The sequence below is a fragment of the Erigeron canadensis genome, chromosome 2, assembly GCF_010389155.1.
Source record: "Erigeron canadensis isolate Cc75 chromosome 2, C_canadensis_v1, whole genome shotgun sequence".
Lineage (NCBI taxonomy): Eukaryota > Viridiplantae > Streptophyta > Magnoliopsida > Asterales > Asteraceae > Erigeron > Erigeron canadensis.
In genome coordinates this window covers 26,049,732-26,071,598 of record NC_057762.1, presented here as the reverse complement: position 1 = coordinate 26,071,598, position 21,867 = coordinate 26,049,732, and the positions used below count along the sequence as shown (strand labels likewise).

At 33.7% G+C, this 21,867-nt stretch overlaps 3 protein-coding genes across 4 annotated transcripts; 1 reads left to right on the top strand and 2 right to left on the bottom strand.

Moving 5' to 3' along the window:
• Nucleotides 1-30: 30 nt before the first annotated feature.
• LOC122587971 (probable aquaporin PIP1-5) lies at nt 31-1,275 on the top strand. The gene is made up of 4 exons (XM_043760121.1): nt 31-363; nt 629-927; nt 1,021-1,161; nt 1,270-1,275. The coding sequence occupies exons 1-4, from the start codon at nt 36-38 to the stop codon at nt 1,273-1,275; spliced, it is 774 nt and encodes a 257-aa protein (XP_043616056.1). The 5' UTR covers nt 31-35.
• Nucleotides 1,276-5,686: 4,411 nt separating this feature from the next.
• Nucleotides 5,687-7,342, bottom strand: LOC122588588 (protein ENHANCED PSEUDOMONAS SUSCEPTIBILITY 1-like). Its single transcript, XM_043760729.1, has one exon. It carries the CDS (start codon nt 7,261-7,263, stop codon nt 5,821-5,823), a length of 1,443 nt encoding a protein of 480 aa, XP_043616664.1. The 5' UTR covers nt 7,264-7,342; the 3' UTR covers nt 5,687-5,820.
• A 10,219-nt stretch (nt 7,343-17,561) lies between these two features.
• Nucleotides 17,562-21,693, bottom strand: LOC122587750 (tRNA-specific adenosine deaminase TAD2-like). 2 transcript variants are annotated; one of them, XM_043759916.1, is made up of 8 exons: nt 21,350-21,693; nt 20,165-20,241; nt 19,967-20,004; nt 19,754-19,820; nt 18,887-19,046; nt 18,692-18,788; nt 18,428-18,528; nt 17,562-17,783 (listed from the first exon to the last, which is right to left on the bottom strand). In XM_043759916.1, exons 2-8 carry the CDS (start codon nt 20,228-20,230, stop codon nt 17,743-17,745), a joined length of 570 nt encoding a protein of 189 aa, XP_043615851.1. In that variant the 5' UTR covers nt 20,231-20,241; nt 21,350-21,693; the 3' UTR covers nt 17,562-17,742. The 2 variants fall into 2 exon arrangements, with proteins under 2 accessions (XP_043615851.1, XP_043615852.1); XM_043759917.1 differs by having other exon boundaries at nt 18,428-18,525.
• Nucleotides 21,694-21,867: the final 174 nt, after the last annotated feature.

Here is a 21,867-nt window from a genome sequence, read left to right as displayed (position 1 = left end):
ATTTAGAAAGCTAGATAATAGTTACAGAAACAAAAATGGAAAGAAGGGAAGATGGTGTTCATTTGGGAACTCACAAGTTCAGAGATAGGCGTCCCCTTGGAACATCGGCTCAAATACATGATAAAGATTATCAAGATCCATCCGCCCCATTTTTTGAGGTAGGGGAGCTTTATTGCTGGTCTTTTTACAGGGCAGGAATCGCTGAATTCACGGCCACCTTTTTGTTCTTATACATCACCGTTTTGACAGTCATTGAAGTCTCCAAATCTCCAACCAAATGCTCCTCTGTTGGTGCCCATGGAATTGCGTGGGCCTTTGGTGGCATGATCTTTGCACTTGTCTATTGTACCGCCGGGATCTCAGGTCTTCTTGCTGCCTTAATTTCTAGCCTTTTTTGCATGGCTATATCTACATCTAAAATAATGGTGGCATCGATGTATCTCCCCAGTTTAATAAAAAAATTTCAAAAAAAGTAAAAACATGTATGTATATATATATATATATATATATTGTGTTCATTGGTAAATCTGTTGGAATCATGTCCTTTACAATTTCTTTGATCAGCTACTGATTTCTTGTCATTATATCTTCAATTGGTTGATGTAACTAACAATGGAAGTGGTGACAGGCGGTCATATCAATCCTGCAGTGACATTTGGGTTGTTTTTGGGTAGAAAGTTATCACTTCCAAGAACCTTGTTTTACATAGTGATGCAATGCCTTGGTGCGATTTGTGGTGCCGGTATAGTAAAGGGATTTCAAGGAGAAAGGGATTTTGAGCTACACGGGGGTGGTGCCAACGTGGTTTCCAAGGGATACAGTAAGGTCCATGGCCTAGGGGCTGAAATCATCGGTACTTTTGTCCTTGTTTACACCGTTTTCTCTGCCACAGACGCTAAGCTCAGTGCTCGTGACTCCCGTGTCCCTGTATGTATAATACAAATCACTCCCAATGTAGCCTTTTCATATTTGTTGAAAATATATAAATTTTTTTTGTGTGTTGTTAATGTTATTTTGCAGATATTAGCACCATTGCCAATTGGGTTTGTGGTATATTTGGTGCATTTAGCCACCATTCCAATCACTGGAACAGGGATTAATCCGGCTAGGAGTTTGGGAGCCGCAATAATCTACAACAAAGAGCAAGCATGGGACGAACATGTAAGTTCCACTTTTTTTATTGTGTAATTAAAAAAAAAAAAAGTTTTCCCTTCAAATATGAGATATCACCACCCTAGTTTGTCCTTTGACACAACTTACTGGTTGCAGTTTTAACTCAAATACCGCTAGAACAAGTATTTTTATCTAGCTTTAAACGAGTTAATTTATTCTATCAACATATCTGTAAATAAAGATTGAAATCAAGTCATGTGATTTTCTGTCCAAGCAGTGGATATTTTGGGTTGGACCAATGGCAGGCGCAGCACTAGCAGCCGCCTACCACCAGATCATAATCAGAGCAATTCCGTTCAAGAGAACTTGATTTATCATAATTGAATCTCCCTTTGTCAATTCATCATATAGACATTGTCACTTATCTAAAATATCATGTGGTTTTCTTGTATACTATGTGCAAATACATGGAACCTATTGGGTCAGAACTTTGAATGAAATAAAGCTTGGTGTATTGTTTCCATTTATGGCAACTCAACGTGGTTGATCAGCATTGAGAAAACCACAATGGAAGTGTGAGTGTGTTTTGTTTTCTGTTTTAATTATCTTATAACATGTGTGATCTGTTACGGGTAATGTTACATATATTGTATGTTATGACAGTGTGATGTATGGTGTCAATGTATATGCATCCGACGTGATTGAGCTTTGGGCTCTCACTCGGAGTGCTCTTGTAGACTACAACATGGATAAAAATCTAAAATAATTCGTTTCATAAAGTGTCATTTTGTTTCCGTTAACTTGTCTTTATATGTGCGTTTGGGGTAAAACGTAAAAGGCTTGTTATATCAATAGTAGTTAATGAAGGCAGGGCTTGCTTTACTGTTAATTTTATTCTTTTGAATTTTCACATAACCTGTGTTGCAATCTCACCTGAAGGTTAACCCAAAAGAAATTGGCACTGGATGGTAATAGACTAATATCTCATATAAAATTGTGGATTCTTTCTATCCACATCCATCGTCCATCTTGTTCTGAATCTGATTGATTCTGTATTTTGACATGGTGATATATTAACATGACAATGTGTTTGCAACTTTAATGGAAGTAGCTTCTTGATTAGCTTTTAGATAATGGTTTCCTGATTAGTTTAACCTCCTTTCCGCTATTTCAGAATAAGCTAGTTATTAATTCAGCATACAAAATTGTTCTGGCTCTCGACCGGATTTGGTGTCACTGGCAGTAGTGCTGTGATTCATGACTTCTACAAAACCCGTATCTTACAGTTGACTCTGGATTTCCAATGGAGAAGCTTATATACACGCTTTTGTTTCTGTTAACTTGTCTTTAGGAGACCACGACTTGCTGCTCAATCTGAAGAAGTACCTCTGGATCTAAGAATAGTTAAAGCTGTGCGTGTTGGATGTATGTTTCAACACACTTACGCAGTTACGTGCATATATGATTTTTAAAAGGAAACAAGATTCACTAATCTGATGAAATCATGATCCCAAATATTTGAGTTCTAGTTGCTATTCTCAAGAGCACAGTAGACAAACTCAAAACACGGTAGTAGACAAAGTCCCTAGTGATTAAAGAACTTCTAACACAATTCCAAATAGAAATTACTAATCTTAAATATAGTTGAACCAAAACACCTATTTTTTTGAGTGATCATGTGATACCTTTTTGTTCTCATTCATTCAAGAAATTAAAGACCTTTACAAATATATATGTCGTCGACGTGTATGTGTATTTTCAATATAATAGGAAGGCCGTATTGTGCCAGATAAGAAAGTTGAAACAACATTATCAGATACAGGTTCCTCCCTTCCAAAACTATCTCCACCAGGTTTTATAAGCGTGTTAATGACTGACAGAAGAGAAAGGTAAGATAATTCTTTCTGGCCTTAAGTGCAAGCGGGGGAGGCCCAGGTCTACATACAGGTCTTGAATCAATAGAATCCTCCAATTGCTAGGGAAAGAATATCGGGATTAGTCTCCTTGCCATTGCTAGTCTTCAGGTAAGATTTCTTATTCCTACATAAAAGTTTTGGGCCTGCTGCATGGTTTTTAGTCCTAGTGAATTGACATTTGTCTCTTCTTTTATAGTAAAGATCAAATTGATGTCACTATAATTGTCAAGCATTAAAAGGACTCAACTCAGCTTAGCAAAGAAATAGAACATAGCTTCAACTGCATAGATCCTGTAAACATGCTTATTCGTCTAGTCACCTAACAGCGTTCTTTTTGTTTCGCGACTTGAAGGCATGATTTTGTGTATCGAGGCAGATTTTCTTTTCCGAAGATGGTTGTAATCTTTTTAGATACTTTTTCGCTGTATATATACGGAAAATTGGAAAGTACTAAATGAAGCCTTACGCATCTACTATTTTAACAATCAGAGAACAAACAATGCTTCTCTTCTTGAGGGTCAAATCTTTGTAACTACAGTGTATGAGTTTGAACATTAACCAACGAAATTAGACTTTTGGATGTAAAATACAATACATTTTGTGTTCGATTTTTATTTTCGATATTATTCAGTTTCCTTTGAAGATATTATGTGTAAGGGTAGATTCAAATCATTAAACATGGTGTAACATCAATATGACCCTGGACCATTGGCCCCCATATAAAATTGGTGGCTATCTATATTTTGTCAAGATTTGCCTTTTTATTTTCATGTCCTTTTTGTCTTTGCTATTGTCTCTTCTTGAATCGAATCAAATAGCCTTTATTGAATGAATTGATAGCTATTACACATGAAAGGTTTTTCATTGGACATGTCAATATTGTAAATTTTGTTAGACAATTAAGTCCGTACATATGTGTAATTATAATACCTCCAATCTTGTTAACCAATTAACGGTATGAAATCAATTTAGTAGATTTTGGGGTCTATTCTCACTTTAGACCAACTTGTGAAACTGGGATGTCGATATAATACATATGGAAAATGATTTTTGTACCATAAATATTGATAAATCTACCACACAGTACAACTGTTATAACATACCGTACAAACTATTAAAGTATACATGTGATAGATTAGTTAATATATGTAGTACAAGAATCACTTCCCAATACATATACTCCATCCGTCTCATTATAAATATTTACTTTGGAATACAATCTAAAAAAAGTCAATGTCATCAACCAATAAGACATCGTATTTAATTTTCAGAATTACTCTGATCGTTTAAAACATGGAAGTGGACACTTATTATGAAACAAACAAGAATGGTAACACATATAATTATTGGACGGAGAGAGTAGTTTTTTGTTTGTTGTTGGTTTGATGAAGAGAAGTGGACTTGAATATTTGATGATAAGATAAGATGATTGATTAGGCTTCGCAATGAACATGACTCAAAGGGGTACCCACTAAAACTAAATAGGTTCATTGCACCATGAGCCAACCAACAAATCGGTAATGGGCATTGCTCTCACCCATCATATATGACCATTCTCATGAAGCCAAGTTGATATATAAGTGGCAGCCAAATGGTCTTCTAATAAAACATTTGTCCTACAAAACCTAGTAGGGGGACAACATGTTTACTTGCAAAGTTTTCAACTATGTGTGACAATAAATCTGAATCTTATAAATTTAGTCATTTCGCCATGCTAATAACAAAAAACTAACATTTGATTTTAGAATTTTACTACAAATCCTATCAATGGGTATATCCACAATTTATTTATTTACACTTGTCCAAATGAAGCTTACTTGTATTTGTAGATGACTATGGGCCGGTTCAATGGATTGAATTAAGGAGGGCGGGGGCGAGAGGTGACAGAGGCAGGGATGGGGCCGTAGGGGAAAATTAATATACTTTGAGGTTTTTAAAATTTAATAAATAAAAAATAAAAGGTGGAAAACAATAAAAAGAAGTGTTTTTATATTTTTTATAGAAAATTGAAAAACAATGTTTTTTATTTTCTTAAAATTTATTTTTTATAAAATTATGATTAGATCGTGTTTTTTTATTTTTCATATTTTTTCGTAAAATAAAAAATATTTTCCCAACTAAACACGTACATTTTAAAAATTATTATCATGTACCGCCGAAAATGTGTATAAGGACTAAGGAGAGCACTGATTTTAATACGAGAGAGGTGTACGTACGTCTCTATTCTAACAACCTTATAACCACTATGTTTATTAAAAATTTAAAAATAAAATAATCAGATGGATTATGTGTTTGATAAGCTTAAATATAAGAAAGACATTATGGATTAAATTAATTCCAGTGAAAGTCAAATTTGTCATTTACATATATTGATATATGTTTCCATTTTGGGAGGGATACTCTCAAGTTATCCTAACATGACTAGTGTTAGGACAATCTTAGCCTTTAAATAAAAATCAAAAGCCAAAATTCAAAGACCATCTTTAAATATTGATCCTTAATCTTTAATCAAGGGTTAAAATTTCCTCAATTTAAATTAAATTAAAGAAATAACTTGAGGGAATCTTCTCCCTTTCATTTTATAGTTGTCATAAGTGGACATGCCATTAGCATCATCAAAAGCTATATAAAAACACAATTATACGAACATTAACAAATGAAAATGAAGCTAAGATTAATTAGATTAGAAATTTTGGATTTTAATAACTAGAAGTTACTACTAATTAAATTACAATAGTACACTAAAAGAGTAAAAGTACTTCACACACACACACACATAAAACATAATACATCAACAAACATCACTAGAAACATATTCCATAAACTCAGGGTCGGATTCAATTCCAGCCATTGTCTCCGGCGACAAAACCACCTCCAAATCAACACTCCCACCACCTTCCCTTCCCGGAAACGCCGATATCTTGCCATCAAACTTATTCGCCCATCCGCTCCTCACCGCGACAGGCTTCCCCCACCCGAAATCATTATCAAACATCGGAAACCTCGGCGAACTTCCCATTGTCAGCATTGCTCCATCAAAATTCCCTAAAGGAAAACACTTAGGATCATTTTCCCAATTCCTAACAAAACGACGAACCATTTTATCGTCATGAGATAAAACATTTTTGTTCAATTGCTCTGCACACCAATGCAGATCATGTGACAGAACGTCCCCTGCTGTTGCATATGTTGGAATTGATTGTATCGCGTTACCGAAATAGAAAGACTCGAGTTCTGGAGTTAGTCTGTGGCGACAATTGACCGCCATTCTGAATGTTGTTTCTTTATTAGATGGGAAATTTCTTGCTCGGGTCACTGCTCGCCATAACAGAGCGCATAGCGATTGAAATGAGGAAATTTCTCTGTCTTTTGACTTTTCTTGGTCAAAAACGGACGCATTTTTTAGCCAGTTGCCGATTAATGTGGACACCTTATCCTCACCTATTATTAACTCGACCTCATTAACAACCTCAGTATTGTTATAACACGTTTTCTTCTTGTTGTTTATTCGGTTTTTCAGTTTTGTGATTGATTCTTTACTGAACCGGAATACGCGTTCAGTTAGAGGTGCGTGTTCGTCGAATGTAACCTTTGGTCCGCCTTCTGGGACCTTTAAACAAGCTGAAGAAATCAGCACCGAGTCACGAGAAAAACAAGGTTTTTTCGATAAGCATTTTGTGCCACGACAGACTTCGGCCAAGGTGTTGATGAAATTCCATAAGGAAGTTCCGTCAACCACAGCATGGTTCACGGAAAAACCGATGAAAATGCCGTCGTTTAGCTCGGTTACTTGTACTGCTAACAACGGTCTAAAATGACCGTCGTAGCTGACTGTTCTGTCAAAGGTGAAAAAGCCTTTGACAGAATCAGGGACATGGATAGTGTCAACGACATCGTTGATAAACAAATGAGTGGCGCTGGCGTGGACAAATTCAACGCCAGCATCATTACAAGAGATGTAGACGTAGCCGTCTACGTCAGTTGTTAGACGACCCGCTAGTGGGGGGAAATGAGTGAGGGTATGAGAAAGGGCACGTTTGATAAGGGGTAAAAGTTCGGGAATGGGAACTTGGGGTTTAGTGAAAAGATTGCCTTTTTGAATGTAGTGGCATGAAAGCATAGGGAGGTCAGATACAGACAGTTTTAGATCTGAAAGGGTCGAGTCAGTGGCTGGGAAGATAGTCGATTTGGAAATAATGTTAGTAGAAGAGTTTGATGATATTTGACAAGGCATTGTGATCGATTTGAAAAGTGTGATCGATCACTTAATGTGTATGTGTGTGTAGAAGTGTGGTGTGATGGATGGAGTGTGGTGAAGTGATTTGGGGTTTATATAAGGGGGTGTATGGACGGTTGGGTTCATGCATTTGTTATTGTTAGTTGAAAGGGGGGTTTTGTTTGTATTGTAAAAGGTTAAAATCGAGTTGATAGTGTTGAATGTGATGAGATTCGTTGAAGGAGAATGAATATATTGACTGGCTGTCAGGTGCCATCCACACGATTTTTAGTTGTGATATCTGTATAGCTCCATTAAAATAGAGTAGTTAATTAACTAAAATATACTCGTAAAACACTTGCATTATTACTAATATATTAATTGTGATTATAAAGCAACAACTTTCATTATGCATACTTAATTCATTGATACTCTTATTATTTTAGTTATGAGTTAGTGACATTTTACAATACAATAAATAAATTGATTCTCGTATTTGAGAGATTTAAAATCTATAATTTTGGTTTTAAATCTTAGTATAAACAAAGTACTCATAGAACTTGAGACAGACTAATTTTTTTTTTAAGTTGGAGTGTAATATATGAAGAAACAATGTCAGTGAGTCCAAATTAAAAAGAACTTTACAAAGCTTGTAGAGAACAATGTTATGTTAAAAATTATCGTTCCGAGTTGTATTGAACATTTCTAATACTTTTGATCTAAATCAAAGAAAAAAACTTATTACTAACACAAAAAAAAAACAAAAAATTGTGAAAAGACCATCTGTATTAGAAGAGATTATTTGGAAACGATTTTTTTGAGTTAAATAGTTGAAGTTTATTGAAGCTTTTGAGATTAAAGGGTTGAGAAAATGTTGTTTCTTGGTGAAACTTTTTCAATAACTATTTTGAGAAAAAGATTTTATGATTTATATGTACTTTTTTATAATAAAAATATTGACGTAAACTGTGTCAATAAGCAATTAAGTTTTATTATTTTTATAATTGGAGATGCTCTTGATAAAGAATCGAGAATTACAAATTACATTTAATTAAATCGTCGTTAATTATACTTTATTTGTTATTGACAAATGCATATCTGTGTATTGCATTGATATCTACAAAGTAAAGCTTTATGAATTTTGATGAAGTTTATCACTTAATTAGCCATTTAGGGATTAATGTAGCTCTAATGGTATGTTTAGCAAACACTAAACTTATTTGTTTATTTCTGACTACTTCTAGCTAACAAATTGTTTTTGACACCATCTCTTATAGACATATGATAAAGCTCTTTGAATAGCTAGAGCAAACATGAATTCGTAACTTGAGTTTGAGTTTGATTTGATTTTGAGTTTAAGCTGCGTATGCTTTACAACATTATCTGAAACACCAATTAATATCATTTATAGGGTTTTGATCTAGTTGATTTTCAATTTAACATTATCTAGTTCATTTGATAAAGATTTTACTTTTTGAAAAAAAAAAGATCGATCTCAATACCCGACATGGATGTTTTGTGGTATTTTTAGAATGGACATATACAAATATAATCGATTTATCGATATGGTTTCCGTACTAATAAAACAACTATTAGAATAAAAAAAATACAATAATTAGTTTCACCACTTAAGCTAAAATCATTATACATCATGAAAATGTTCATGCATCAGTTTGATTATGATCCAATAATCATAATTTTATCATATTTATTTTACGTTAATATTTATTTTACAATAATCAACTCTTTATTTATTGATATTATTTTAACTAATATGATGCTACATTTGGTGCCTTTGATTAGAAAACTAAAAGAGAAACAACTGTCTATTACAAATGGCCTAAAAATGGTCGGTGGGGTTAAGATACATGCTTATAAAGAAAATCAAGGGGGCGGATAATAACCGCCTTTTCTCTGATTAGTCGGCTGGAAGTAATATTTAAAGGAACAAGTGAGGTTGACTCAATTAATAATTGAGAATCTTGGTATTTAAAAAGCGATTAAGGTTTTGATGTAACGTTAGACCGTACTTGTTTACAACTCTTTTGTATTTTTATATAGCTTTTTGTCTGTCTCTTATACGTCCAACAATATCTCTTAGGCTAGCTACATTCAATGTTTCTTGATCCAAGTTTTTCTCACTAGTTTTTGACATACGAGTATTAATTAACAAGTATCCATATATTGGCATGTGATATACGATTCAAATGCTTTTGGTAGTATTAGTAATGTGTACGGGTGATGCGAGCGACAGCCGTGGTAGTTATGTGGTTAAGCTAGTTGTGCAATGTATAGAGAATACAAATACTAGTTACTCAATTATTAAAAGGATTGGTTAACTAGAATTTTATCGAATTATATCCTCGTAATCTAAAGTATGACATATTATGTCTAGCTAGCTTAGTAAATTATACTTTATGTTTTGATATTTTAGTTACACAATGATTAAAAGGATTGGTTAACTAGAATATAAATAAATATAATACTCCGCAGTTAAAAAGGAGCAAATGAAAAAGTGTATTGCATTTTTAATTACTACTCGTATCGCCGTATCGGAAATGTCGTACAACAATTATAAGAATATTCATCACAAGCAAGAAGCATGAATATCTATTATAGCTTAAAAGATATAGAAAAAAGCTCGTCCATATGATGATATGAATAATAGATATACATAGAACAAGAATTGTGTGACATTTATGTCACTATTGATACATGATTGTCTTCTTAAATTGATCTCCAAGTACATGGTTCAATCGTTTTCTAAATATAGTCCAAATTAAGTGTGTAAACAATTTTTAGATAATCATTTGTATTATTTAATCTTTTAGTTTGAATATCACGAGTTGAAAATTGGGAAGCGTTGACATACTTTGAACTAGGACGCGCCGGCCAGTGCTACGGCTGATGTAACCAAGCCCACCACCCCTTAACAGAAATCCAATTTACAATTTGTCATATTCGTTTGGAGTTGTATAATTAAATAATATATATTCTACTTCTTTCCTCATAATTATAAAAATTATATACATTTTCACTAAACTTTGCTAAGAACAAGTGTTGTAAAACTTTTCGAGGAGCTAGCTTAAAGAGTTTGAACTTAAACATTTTAAAAGGAAAAAATAAAATAAAATTGAAATTAAGGTTAATTTTTGTAAATTCACTAGTCGCTTTGCTATGGAACACGCATTTTCAAGCCATAATTTGTTTGACGAACACGCCTTTTCAAGCCATAATTTGTTTGACTAACAAAATTTTTACTCGTAGTAGTTTATGATTTTTAATTATAAGCTACTTATTGCAGTTTTGCCTTGTAGCTTTTATTAGTTTATAAAAGAGTAAATTACTTAAATATCCCATAATTATTTGACAAATAACATGTTTGCTTTTCTATATTATTTTATATTTACTAGTACGGTGCCCGTGTGATGCTACGGCGACCATGATGGCGACGGTGTGATAGTTGGGCGATTTTTGGTGGTGGAGCGGCATTGAGTTATGTATATAATTGATGTAAAAGGTTAATAGACATATTTTAAGTGATAAAAGGATTGATAGTTAATCATTAATGTTAAGGAATTTTGTATGTGAAAGCATTTTAAGGGATATTAAGTGAAAATATTACATATTTTCAACATTACCAAAAATAAAGAGGGTTATTCTTTTTATAATATAGTATAGATAAACTACAAACTCCATTTAATTTACTAAGTACACATATTACCAAAAGCTTCGATTACAAGTTATCAGCTACCAACTCTAACTCCAAAGTATATTTATAAGTAAGTTTTACCAAACTAATCGATTATTAACCATTCTGCTTCATTGAAGTTGAAGTAAAAAGTTAAGTCGAATTATCGTGAGTTTATAGTTTTCATAATTTTAAAAGCACATAAATCATAAATGTCGTTTTGTTCGCAGTTTTTTTTTTTTTTTTTTTATTATTGATCGCCTCGACCAATGGTTTATTGGATGTACACTTTCGTAGAGTCCTAGTTAGTTAGTCACATGATTCAACTCCACTTCGTCATGGCTACTATCCAAGAGGTAGATAAGATGAGCCGTTGCATTCACTTGCGGAACTACACTTATACGAGGGGTAGCCCGGGCTGATTTTTTTTTAAAAATGATGTATTTTTTATTGGTGTTACGGGTCAAAATATAGGATACCAGTTAATGTATCAAATTTTAAACTTTTAAAAGATATTTCTATCAATATAACTTATAAAGATGTATTTGTGCTAATAAGTATAAAAAGAATACTCTCAAAGTGCAAAAAATTCTTAAAACCCAACAAAAATAGACAAAAATCCTTAAAAAAATTGCTAAAATTTGTAACAATCTAAGGGTTATCGTTACGTTGCTGCGATTCGAGACTGACGAAAAAAATTTGCGCTACGGATCACCTTCGATCCTGGTTCTCCCATTGACTTGCACTCCTTAAAAAATGTAAATTTTATTATGAATTCTAAAATTTTGTCATGGATTTACAAATTTTAACTATGGGTCTTAAAATTTTGACTACTGTTGGTATTTTTTTTCAGGCACTAACCACGGAAATTTTACAAAATTTTAAAACAAGTATCCGTGCATTGCGGCGGTGAGATGATGGGGTGATAGGTCATAAACTGTCATAGGTCATAGAGTGTGATAGTCAAATGCCTTAACTTTACGGTCTTCGTCCTCGGATTTAAAAAGTCGTCAAAAGTATATCGAATGACAACTCTAATGAAAGAGCATGAAATTTTAAGAACACCCATATAATTTTTATAATTTATCGATATACAGTTTTTGAGATAAAAGATTTTGAATGAATTGGAGGAATAAATTATAAATGATTTATGGATGAGGGAGAAAAAAAATGATTGATTGAGATTTGAGGAGACATAAAGGGTAATATAGTTATTTTAGATAAATATTGAATAGATAGGGAAACATTTTGGGAAAGTAAATGTTGAAACTTAAAATTTAGAGAGGGAGCTTTATAATATAACGAGAGTAAATACCCGCGTGTTGCGGCGGTGAGATGGTGGGGGTGATAGGTCATAAAGTGTAATAGCCAAATGCCTTAACCGTACGGGTTCCGTCATCGGATTTAAAAATTCGTCGAAAGTATATCGAATGACATCTCTAATGAAAGAGATCGAAATTTTAAGAACACTCATATAAATTTTATAATTTATTGATGTACGGTTTGTAAGATAAAAATTTTTGAATGAATTGGATGAATAAATGATTTATGGAGGAGAAAGAAAAAATATTATTAGTTGAGATTTGAGGAGAGAGAAAGAGTGTTTGATAAATATAGAATTGATAGAAGAACATTTTGGAGAAGTAAATGTTAAAATTTAAAATATTCACATGCTATATCATGTAGCTCTTTATTTGTTTCCTCTTAATTCCCTATATTCTCCTTTTGTGTGTATTTTATTTTCTCGTCATAGTTTTATTATAATTCAAAAACCAATCGGTCTCTTTTCTTTACAAACACACAAAGTGGATTGGTCACATTTTACTTTAACGAAACATATAAATAATAACAGAAAACATAATTAACAGGGAATTAGTTGTGTTTTAAAAGAAACGAGACAAGGTACTCGCGCATTGCGGCGGTGAGATGGTGGGGGTGATAGGTTATATCATGTGATAGTCAAATGTCTTAGATGTCTGGGCCCCGCCCTCGAATTTAAAAATTCGTCAAAAGTATATCGAATGACATATCTAATGAAAGAACATGAAATTTTAAGAACACCCATATAGTTTTTATAATTTATCGATGTATAATTTTTGAAATAAAAGTTTTTAAATGAATTAGAGGAATAAAATGATTTATGGAAGAGATGGAAAAATAAGTAGCTGAGATTTGAGGAGAGAGAGAAAATAAGTTATTGAAATTTCTTTTAAGAGTATTATATGAATGTTTAATGTTGAAAATTTAAAAGTTCGAAAGTGGATTTGCGGAGCTTAAGATTGAAAACCATAAATAACCATTAGTAGATGGACCAAGACCAATATGCAAAGAGTGAGACTTTATGATTATGGGTTCTAAGAACATATGTGACTATTTGAGCAAAATGCCTCACGGACCCGACACGAAAGGAATTGAGACTTAATGATCAAGGGTTCAAGACTAGATGTGATCATGTAAGCAAAATATTTTACAGGCTTGAGCCAGTAGTTTTCTCGAAAATAAATCAAGTTTGAGATGTATATATAAGAACTAGTGCTCAGGCCCGTCCAATGGACGAATAGTCTCAAAGTTTATTAATCAAAGCTAAAAAATTGGATTTCAAGTATATTAAATAGATATCGAATAAAACTAAAATACCTAAAAATAAAATATAAAGCGATCCAAATAAGGCAAAAAGTTGAATAAGTAACGCGTAATAAACTAATCTTTCGGGAAAGACCTATCATACATATCGGAATCATACTCATTATCAGAATAATCGATATCAAACGTATGATCGTCTTCTGATTAATCTGAATAGTTCCATTCACTTTTCTATCAACTTGGAAATGTCTTACCTCAATAGCCACTCTATCGGTCAAATACTCTTAAAATTTTCTGCCCATTCACCATTGACCGAGCCATGTATGGTCGTGCACTGCAAATAGTATAAAAAACATAGAAAAATATGTTAAGTTTTCTTATAAAGTTCCTATGTGATACTACAATTTAGTTATCATATACCCAAAGAAGTAAAAACACACAGACAAACTATAAAATTGATTATTCGTAAACAAAAAGAAATAGTGTTGTTTATAACGATAAACGAAATCTAGTTGTTGTGAGATTACTTAAAGTCCTAAAGTCTAATCAGGCTCATCTTTATTCGAACGTTAGTAATCCACGTGACTGTACATGACAGTGGTGTACATGCAAAATCCTTGCTGGTAATTCTTCTCAACTTTTAACCTTAATTTTATGCTTATTAACGTACGAATGCCTACAACCTTGTTGACCAACTTGTGAAAATTTAGATTACTATAGTTTTTTAACATAAGATGCATATTGAAGGCAAAAGTTCTAAAGAAAAAGGATAGATAAGTGTTTGTTACACATTAGCAGTATTATTCGAGAAACAATGAATATGACCAATATCATAACTTAATAAACACGAAAGCCAAAAAGAAACATATGAAAATTAACTTCATATAAATATTGATTCTAGATAACCCCTTTTTTTCAACTTTAGTTAAATAAAAAATTTACGTCTTTTTATATCTAAACTTACAACAAACACAAACAACAATTTTATACTAAACAATTTAACTTAATTAAACGTAAGAAAAAAGCCTCAAAATAGCTTCGAAACAACAATCACACAACTTCCAATTTGCTTCTAAACAACACGATAAACAAAGTAGTGCTGAAAGGTTTGCCAATGAGTGCAACACAGGCCGACCCCTTTTTGGCTTGTAAAACTGTTTGTACAATGGATTAGGTTAAAGGATTTGAAGTGTTTAATGGGTTGGACGGCGATTCCCTGTTGGTAGGAGTCTTCCTCCCTTGTACACCGGTTTAGTTATGTTTAGATCTCTTAGAGTTTTGCCCGTGGATCGTGTGTTTTAGGTTTTTTCCCGTAGTAGGCATAATGATAATGATTAGGGTTTTCCCTCTTTTATAGCTGCTTTTTCGTGGAGAATAAGTCTCTCACGCGTCTTTTATCTTTGGTAACGATCTCTTTTATTTAAGGAAGTGATATGATCGTATCTTTTCGTGTTTATCTTCTTTTCCCCAGGCTATGTGATATTCTGGGTGACCTTTAAGCCTACCTAGGGTGAGGCTTTATTCTGGGTGACGGTGGGTACACCATCAAGCCCCCCAGACTAATAATATGATATGCCAAGATCATGTTGTTAGTCTTAGCCGAAGATGTAATGCTAGCCATCCTTCCCCCTATTTATGAGGGGTTCGTGACTTATTCCCCAAGTAGGGTTTTTCGGGCCGTGTATATCACTTCTAAGAATAAGAGATTTGATTTGATCTTCTTTCCTAAGATATAGGATTCTTGATAAATGCAAATCTTTTCCTTGTTTATCGAGAGTGAAACGTACCCTTTGATCGTACCCTGCGTGATTGCGTCTGGGTGGGTACGTCATGTTCTCGGATTCTTCATCCGATTTTTAGGTTTTGTACTCGGATTCTTCATCCGGTTTTTGGTTTGGTTTTTTTTTTTGTACCCGGATTCTTCATCCGGTGTTTAGTGGTATACTCGGACTCTTCATCCGGTTTTTATCGGGTGGTTTATTACCCGTTTCGTAATATTAGCTGTTGGAGCTGTCATCTTTTGCCTTTATTGCTTCTGGTAATTGCAGGAAGCAATGTTCATAAATAATATCGCATTCGCTTCCATTATCGATATATACTCTTCATACTGAGATATCGAATATTTGTGCTTGTATTATTAACGGATCTTTGCTGGCTTTTTTGTCTCCCAAAGCTGGAAAACATAGATCTCTTGACTGGATTTGCGAGTCTTCTGGATCTTTTCGTTTCATACTTGCTTTATTAGGATCTTTGCTGGCATACATTATCGAGATCTGAGTATCGAAACAGGGAATCTGACCGTTTTTGTGATTTTTGTGAGAAAAATTTTCCGGATTTTGACCTTTTTTGGTGCAAAATTTTCTGGATTTTAACCTTTTTTGATGCAGGTTGTGGTGATGAGTAGCGATTGTCCCGAGGATTGCGCCAATTGTTTGTACAATGGATTGGGTTAAAGGATTTGGAAGTGTTTGATGGGTTGGACGGCGATTCCCTGTTGGTAGGAGTCTTCCTCCCTTGTACGCCGGTTTAGTTAAGTTTAGATCTCTTAGGGTTTTGCCCGTGGATCGTGTATGTGTTTTAGGGTTTTTCCCGTAGTAGGCATAATGATAATGATTAGGGTTTTCCCCCTTTTATAGCTGCTTTTTCGTGGAGAATAAGTCTCTCACGCGTCTTTTATCTTTGGTAACGATCTCCTTTATTTAAGGAAGTGATATGATCATATCTTTTCGTGTTTATCTTCTTTTCCTCAGGCTATGTGATATTCTGGGTGACCTTTAAGCCTACCTAGGGTGAGGCTTTATTCTGGGTGACGGTGGGTACACCATCAAAAACTATGTTAAAGTTAAAATTAAAATAACGAAAAGGCTAACCTTGAAACTCTGCATTGACTACATAATAACGACTACAATTACCAATGATAGATAAGTTTCCTCATTATTATACAAAAAAATCATGGCCTTCCAACTTTCATTGTGTTATATGATTAATTGCCAATGCTACCAACACATATGCAGAATGTTAAGAACACTCAAGCAACGAACTATAACCGTTGTTGAAGGTTTAAAATTGAAAAATAACCGAGATACGTAATAGGACGGAGATGAAGGTATGGTGAAGATTTACAACTCCAAAATATGTAATTACGTGAGGGGTGAGGGATTAGGGATTTTAAGGTTCTATATATATAGAGAGAGATTTAGGAGAGTTTTAAGGATAAAAATATTTGTTTAATATGTTAAAAAATTAAAAAATATATATAGAAAAAATTGAGGAGACCCCTAAAATATGAGGATTAGGGGAAAAAAATATTAGGAGTGTCAAGTGTATTCTATTCCGATATGGCGATATGCAATGTTGTTGAATCCGAACATGTCATTAAAAAAAATTGTATAACATGCCTTAAATAAACAAACAAATAAGAATTAAGAAATATTTGGTATTAGATACAAAAGTTTTCAAGTTTCGCTACAAGATGCAATGCATACGAAACAAAACTATCAAAATGATAAGAAAAAGGTAAGACAAAATAATGTGGCTTTTGTATGTCAATGACTTATAGGCTTATAGTGATTGACCAAAACCGGAACCGAACATAACCAATTTGTTGGGTTTATTATTATTATTATTTTTTACTTTTAAAACTAGAATGGTACTCGTGTGATACGGCGGCGTAATAACGGCGGCGGTAATGCGTGGTGGCGATAATGGCGGCGCATGGTGGCAATTGACGGGTGGGGGGGGGGGGCAGGCAGTAGAGGCGGCAATGGCGGGATTAGTGATGGCGGGGACGGTGGTGGCGACAAGGAGTAGCATAGGTTATTGATGTAATGTGGTTTTGATGAATTGTTGACTACAAGCAATGAAGACTTAGACTGATGAAAAAATTACCCTCTTTGCACTAGTCGAGTTCTGATTTAAACTAGAAGAGTTAAGACAATCAAGAATGATGTTTTTCTCTGTTTTTTGCAGTAAATTTTCCAAATGACGAGGTTATGCTCCATTAAGCGCTATCAAGACCGACAAGCACAGTTCAATATTCATATAATAGCCCTAGAAACGCGACACAGATATATTGTTACACCATGTAAAACTGTCAATACAATATTAAAATACTTTCCTTTGAAATTTAAAACTGTAACTAAGCATGTGGTTATCCATGCTAATCAGAAGGAGAAGACGCAAAAAGCATGCATATTTGTAAACCTGTGATATCCCAAACATCTTTAAGCATTATGTTGAACCGGCTGTCTATGAGGTTTTGGAGCTGTAACAAAAAACAAAAAATCAATAATAAAGAAACTATGACTACTTACTGATGGGCAACTTACTTTCACAATTTACAACATGCAACAAGTGCCGCTGCTAACCAGATTCATCATGATGCGATATTGCTGGTGAACTTTATTAAACAGGAGCTTGTTGCCATTACAAAATGAGGACAGAATACTTGATAATGATAAACATAGAAAGATAAAAGTACTTAATGCGATTTGAAATGATGAGATTGATCTTTAGACTAATTTTCATATTTAACAACAGATGTTTGTTTCTGAGCTTCAATTTTTTTGCAAAATATTACTTTGTTTGACATGGAAGTACTTGTGAAATTTGAGATAATAAGACTAATTTTTTATTTTTATGTATATGTGTATATCCGCAGAGCCAAACAGAACCAGAGATAAAAACAGAACCATAGATTTTAAAAACAACTTTTGCAATAGAATAAGCATTTCAATTCGTAGTTTGATCAGCCTTGTAGGCTGCCCAAACTTTAATATCATGATTACCCACTCATCAAACTGGCATTATTAGTGCATTTTCTACTTATTTCTTGCTTCAATTGTGTCTGGACTCTGGACTCGTACTTCTAACTAACTACAGGGTTCCATATTGATTAGAAAGACATACCCTTAGGGTTTCCAAGCTCATAGAAGTTTCTAAAGAGAGAAATAGCTTCTTCAGCCATTACCCCGCCGGTGCATTTGTAACTCTTGCTCACATCTTCACTACTATCATGATAGAAATATTTATATAACATGATGATGCTAGTAGTAAGAAATAAAAATAAAATAAAAAAACACCAAGCCAAAAACGAACAAAGTTAAAATAAATTTTTGTTATTAATTTTGAGAAAACTAAAGAAGGTGCAAGGTAGTGGTGTTGGATATTAACCTCTTAGATATCCCATATGCATTTGTATGTAAGGATAATATTGATCCACACCCTCCAAATTTATCGTTGGAACAGCCATAGTAGACTTCTTTGATACCTAAAGTCATATGTCATGAAGAAGATGCAATGATCATGGGTATATTGCATATGAAATTATAAGATTTTTGGTAACATACGTGCATTTGGATAGAGTACCAAGAAATGACAAGGCAGCAGCACACATTATACATGGTTCACATGTAACATAAAGATAGCATCTTGAGAACATAATAGCAACTTCAGCCTTTGTAAGTTTCTTTTCCTTCCACTCCTCAAGTAGAACATCGATTGCTTCCATTTCAGCATGTCTTGATGCCTGCAAATTTTAGAGACCAGTTTCATAGTGTTAACATAAAGATACGTAAGATTAGAGGCGGCAATATGGGCAAGTCGGACAGGCTCAGTAAACAGGTAAAAGCAGGTAATTTTTAGCGTGGGTCGGCCTATGTTGACCCAAAACACTTTTTGTCAATATACATACATATATATATAGGGTAAGGTTCATGTGAGAGCTATTCACATATGAACATAGTTGATTTCAATTATAATTTGATTTGTTCATATGTGATAAATTTGTTTACATACACCATTGACCATTCACATATGAACATCAAGTTATAATTTAGAGGTTATCATGGTTCTTCCAATAAAAATGGTTCTCAAATGAACTTTAGACTATATATATATATATATCTAAAATAATATCAGTGTATTATTTAAGATTATAAAAACTACATAGTTACAATATGAATATAACTTTTGCATGAAATCATGTGGGAGGGCTTTGTGAACTAAACATACAGTTAGGGCGACATCTGACTGCTCAATCCATCTGATATGTTTCCTTTGGATTATTCTTCTCATCTGTTCCATTTCCTATACAACTAAATTTGAGGTTTGAGTTTTTGACTTGTTAATGATAAAACATAGCCCAAATCAACCTATTTATAAGTAAATGTGCCGGATATGCCACCTCTAGGTCAAAAACATGCAAAAGGAAAAAGGAAATGGAAAAGAAGATACATTTCTGGTTTCATTAGTCCGATTTCTTCCACTTGATATCACTTTCCCATCCATAACAATAACACAACTGTTCCAGGAGGATAAGATTTCATTGGTTATATTAGTCACATGATTGTGTACTCATTTGCATCTGTATAGGGAAAGAATAATTGAGAGATAACTTGTAACATATGTCTCTTGAACACCCTCAAACTTGATTGGATAGTAACATACCCGACAGGCACTTCAAGGCTCTCAAATGCAATTTGTGCCTGAAATAAAAAGCTTTTTGGTCATTCACTTATTTAAGTACTTTCTCATTATGCAATATAACTGTGAGCCTAAAACTATATACTTTCTTCATCCCATAACTAATTTGTATTAACTAAAGACTCTTAACAGTAGCCATGAACTTCAAGGGCAAATGAATACCTGTTCTAACGCCAGCTTCATAAACGCAACAAATTCTGGTGTATTTCCCTCCTCGCATGAAGCCATTTTTAAAGAGACTGAAAACAGATTAAACAGGTATGAGAACAAAAGATCAAAAACTTAAAGCAATGGGCAAACCATATACAGGTCAATTTTCTAGTTATGAACTAAGAATTCACATTATCGTGCTACTTGTTATCTAAAGATACTTGTAGATATGTGAAAAAAGTTCCAAAGCAGCCATAGATAAAGTTTAAAGCTAAGATTACACAAATTCAAAAACCTAATGAATGAAAGCTTATGAATTATATCATTCAACAACATTGCTAGGACTTATAACGGAATACTTAACAGCATTGTAGCATCAAACTACGCTATGCAAAGTGTTAAAAAAAAAAAAGAGAATAAAATACAACACATCCTTTGTTAAAAGGTCCCAATGTTAACACCAAAATGTGTAACAAATTTATACATGGTCACAAAAATAATTATCTACAACAGATTATGTAAAGTAAGTAGTTGATATCATGCAACAATAAACTAAACTAGTACTAAAGACAAGTTGCAGGGAAGCAAGGTCATTTGTCATTCACTTGTTAACAAAAAGATTATACACATTGATACATGATGTGTGGATATTTTAGAGTAATTGGATTAACTTGTTTGATTGGTATTGTCATAATAAAATATCATATAGGATTGGAGGTGCGTATTTGAATTTATTATGACCTTAAGGGCGAAGCCCCTAAGGTATGGGGGTTCGGGGGCAGCCCCCCTGGGAGCGGGGTCCAAGGGGCAGAGCCCCTGGCTGGGGTCGAGCTGACCTTTAAACAATTTGAAGGACGTTTAGGCAGTTTATGGGCCAAAAACAAATTATACATACACCCCGTGATATCATTCTGATTATTCTCCCTTCCTCTTCTTCTTCTTCTTCTGGTTCGTTTCTCTCAAATATATACATACAGAAAATTCTTAATCTTTGATTGTAATCTGAAAGCACTCACGTACCTTCAAAGATTGTTATTATCCTGTTATATGTTCGTTATTTGCAAAATTCCCCAACACATAGATGCATGCAGAGTCTTTCAAAACAAAGTGTCAAAAAGTTCTTCAGCTAGGCATATTATCAAACACATATAGTGCACAACAAAAATCACAAGGAAATAGACACCACTAAGTCCTAACCCGCAACTGTAATAAGCGAATAGTTTCAAGGATTGCAAATGAATTGGGTTTTTCTCCTTTATTTAATAGGCCCCTCTGTTGAAACCTCCTGCTGCTGCTTTTGCTCCATCTAAGATGTTCATTCAATCATGCATATGTTAGCTCAAAAATCTTGATCTAACGACAACTGGGTTCAGCCAGGGAAAGGCGACAAGTGAGATGCTGGGTATTATGTAACGGCTAGGTTTCTTGACTATTGTGAAGGTCTCAGATTCGGGTTTATGGCTGAACTTAATAAGAAAAATAGAAGATGCAATATGGTTAATATTCTGACTATTTTGTTGACTTGGTTCGGAAGACCGTTGATCAGCTGTGGAGTGAGTACAAAACTGCATATCATACTTGGACCTAATATAGCAGATGCAATAGTATAGTTTGACTTTATGGTCAAACAGAAAAATATTCAAAATTCAAATGCATTTCTTTTTCTACCTTTGATAGAATCTGAAAACAGTCTCTTTACCTTTGATAGGGGTAAA

Bases quoted from the DNA above. Each gene is read 5' to 3' on its own strand.
- LOC122588588 (XM_043760729.1), bottom strand. From the start codon at position 7,263: ATGCCTTGTCAAATATCATCAAACTCTTCTACTAACATTATTTCCAAA.
- LOC122587971 (XM_043760121.1), top strand. From the start codon at position 36: ATGGAAAGAAGGGAAGATGGTGTTCATTTGGGAACTCACAAGTTCAGA. The intron at 364-628 runs GTCTTCTTGCTG...AAGTGGTGACAG, and splicing joins TTGTACCGCCGGGATCTCAG to GCGGTCATATCAATCCTGCA. The intron at 928-1,020 runs GTATGTATAATA...GTTATTTTGCAG, and splicing joins CTCGTGACTCCCGTGTCCCT to ATATTAGCACCATTGCCAAT.
- LOC122587750 (XM_043759916.1), bottom strand. From the start codon at position 20,230: ATGGCTTCATGCGAGGAGGGAAATACACCAGAATTTGTTGCGTTTATG. The intron at 19,821-19,966 runs GTATGTTACTAT...CTCCTGGAACAG, and splicing joins AGCCTTGAAGTGCCTGTCGG to TTGTGTTATTGTTATGGATG. The intron at 19,047-19,753 runs GTATCTTCTTTT...TAAAATTTGCAG, and splicing joins GGACTAATGAAACCAGAAAT to GCATCAAGACATGCTGAAAT.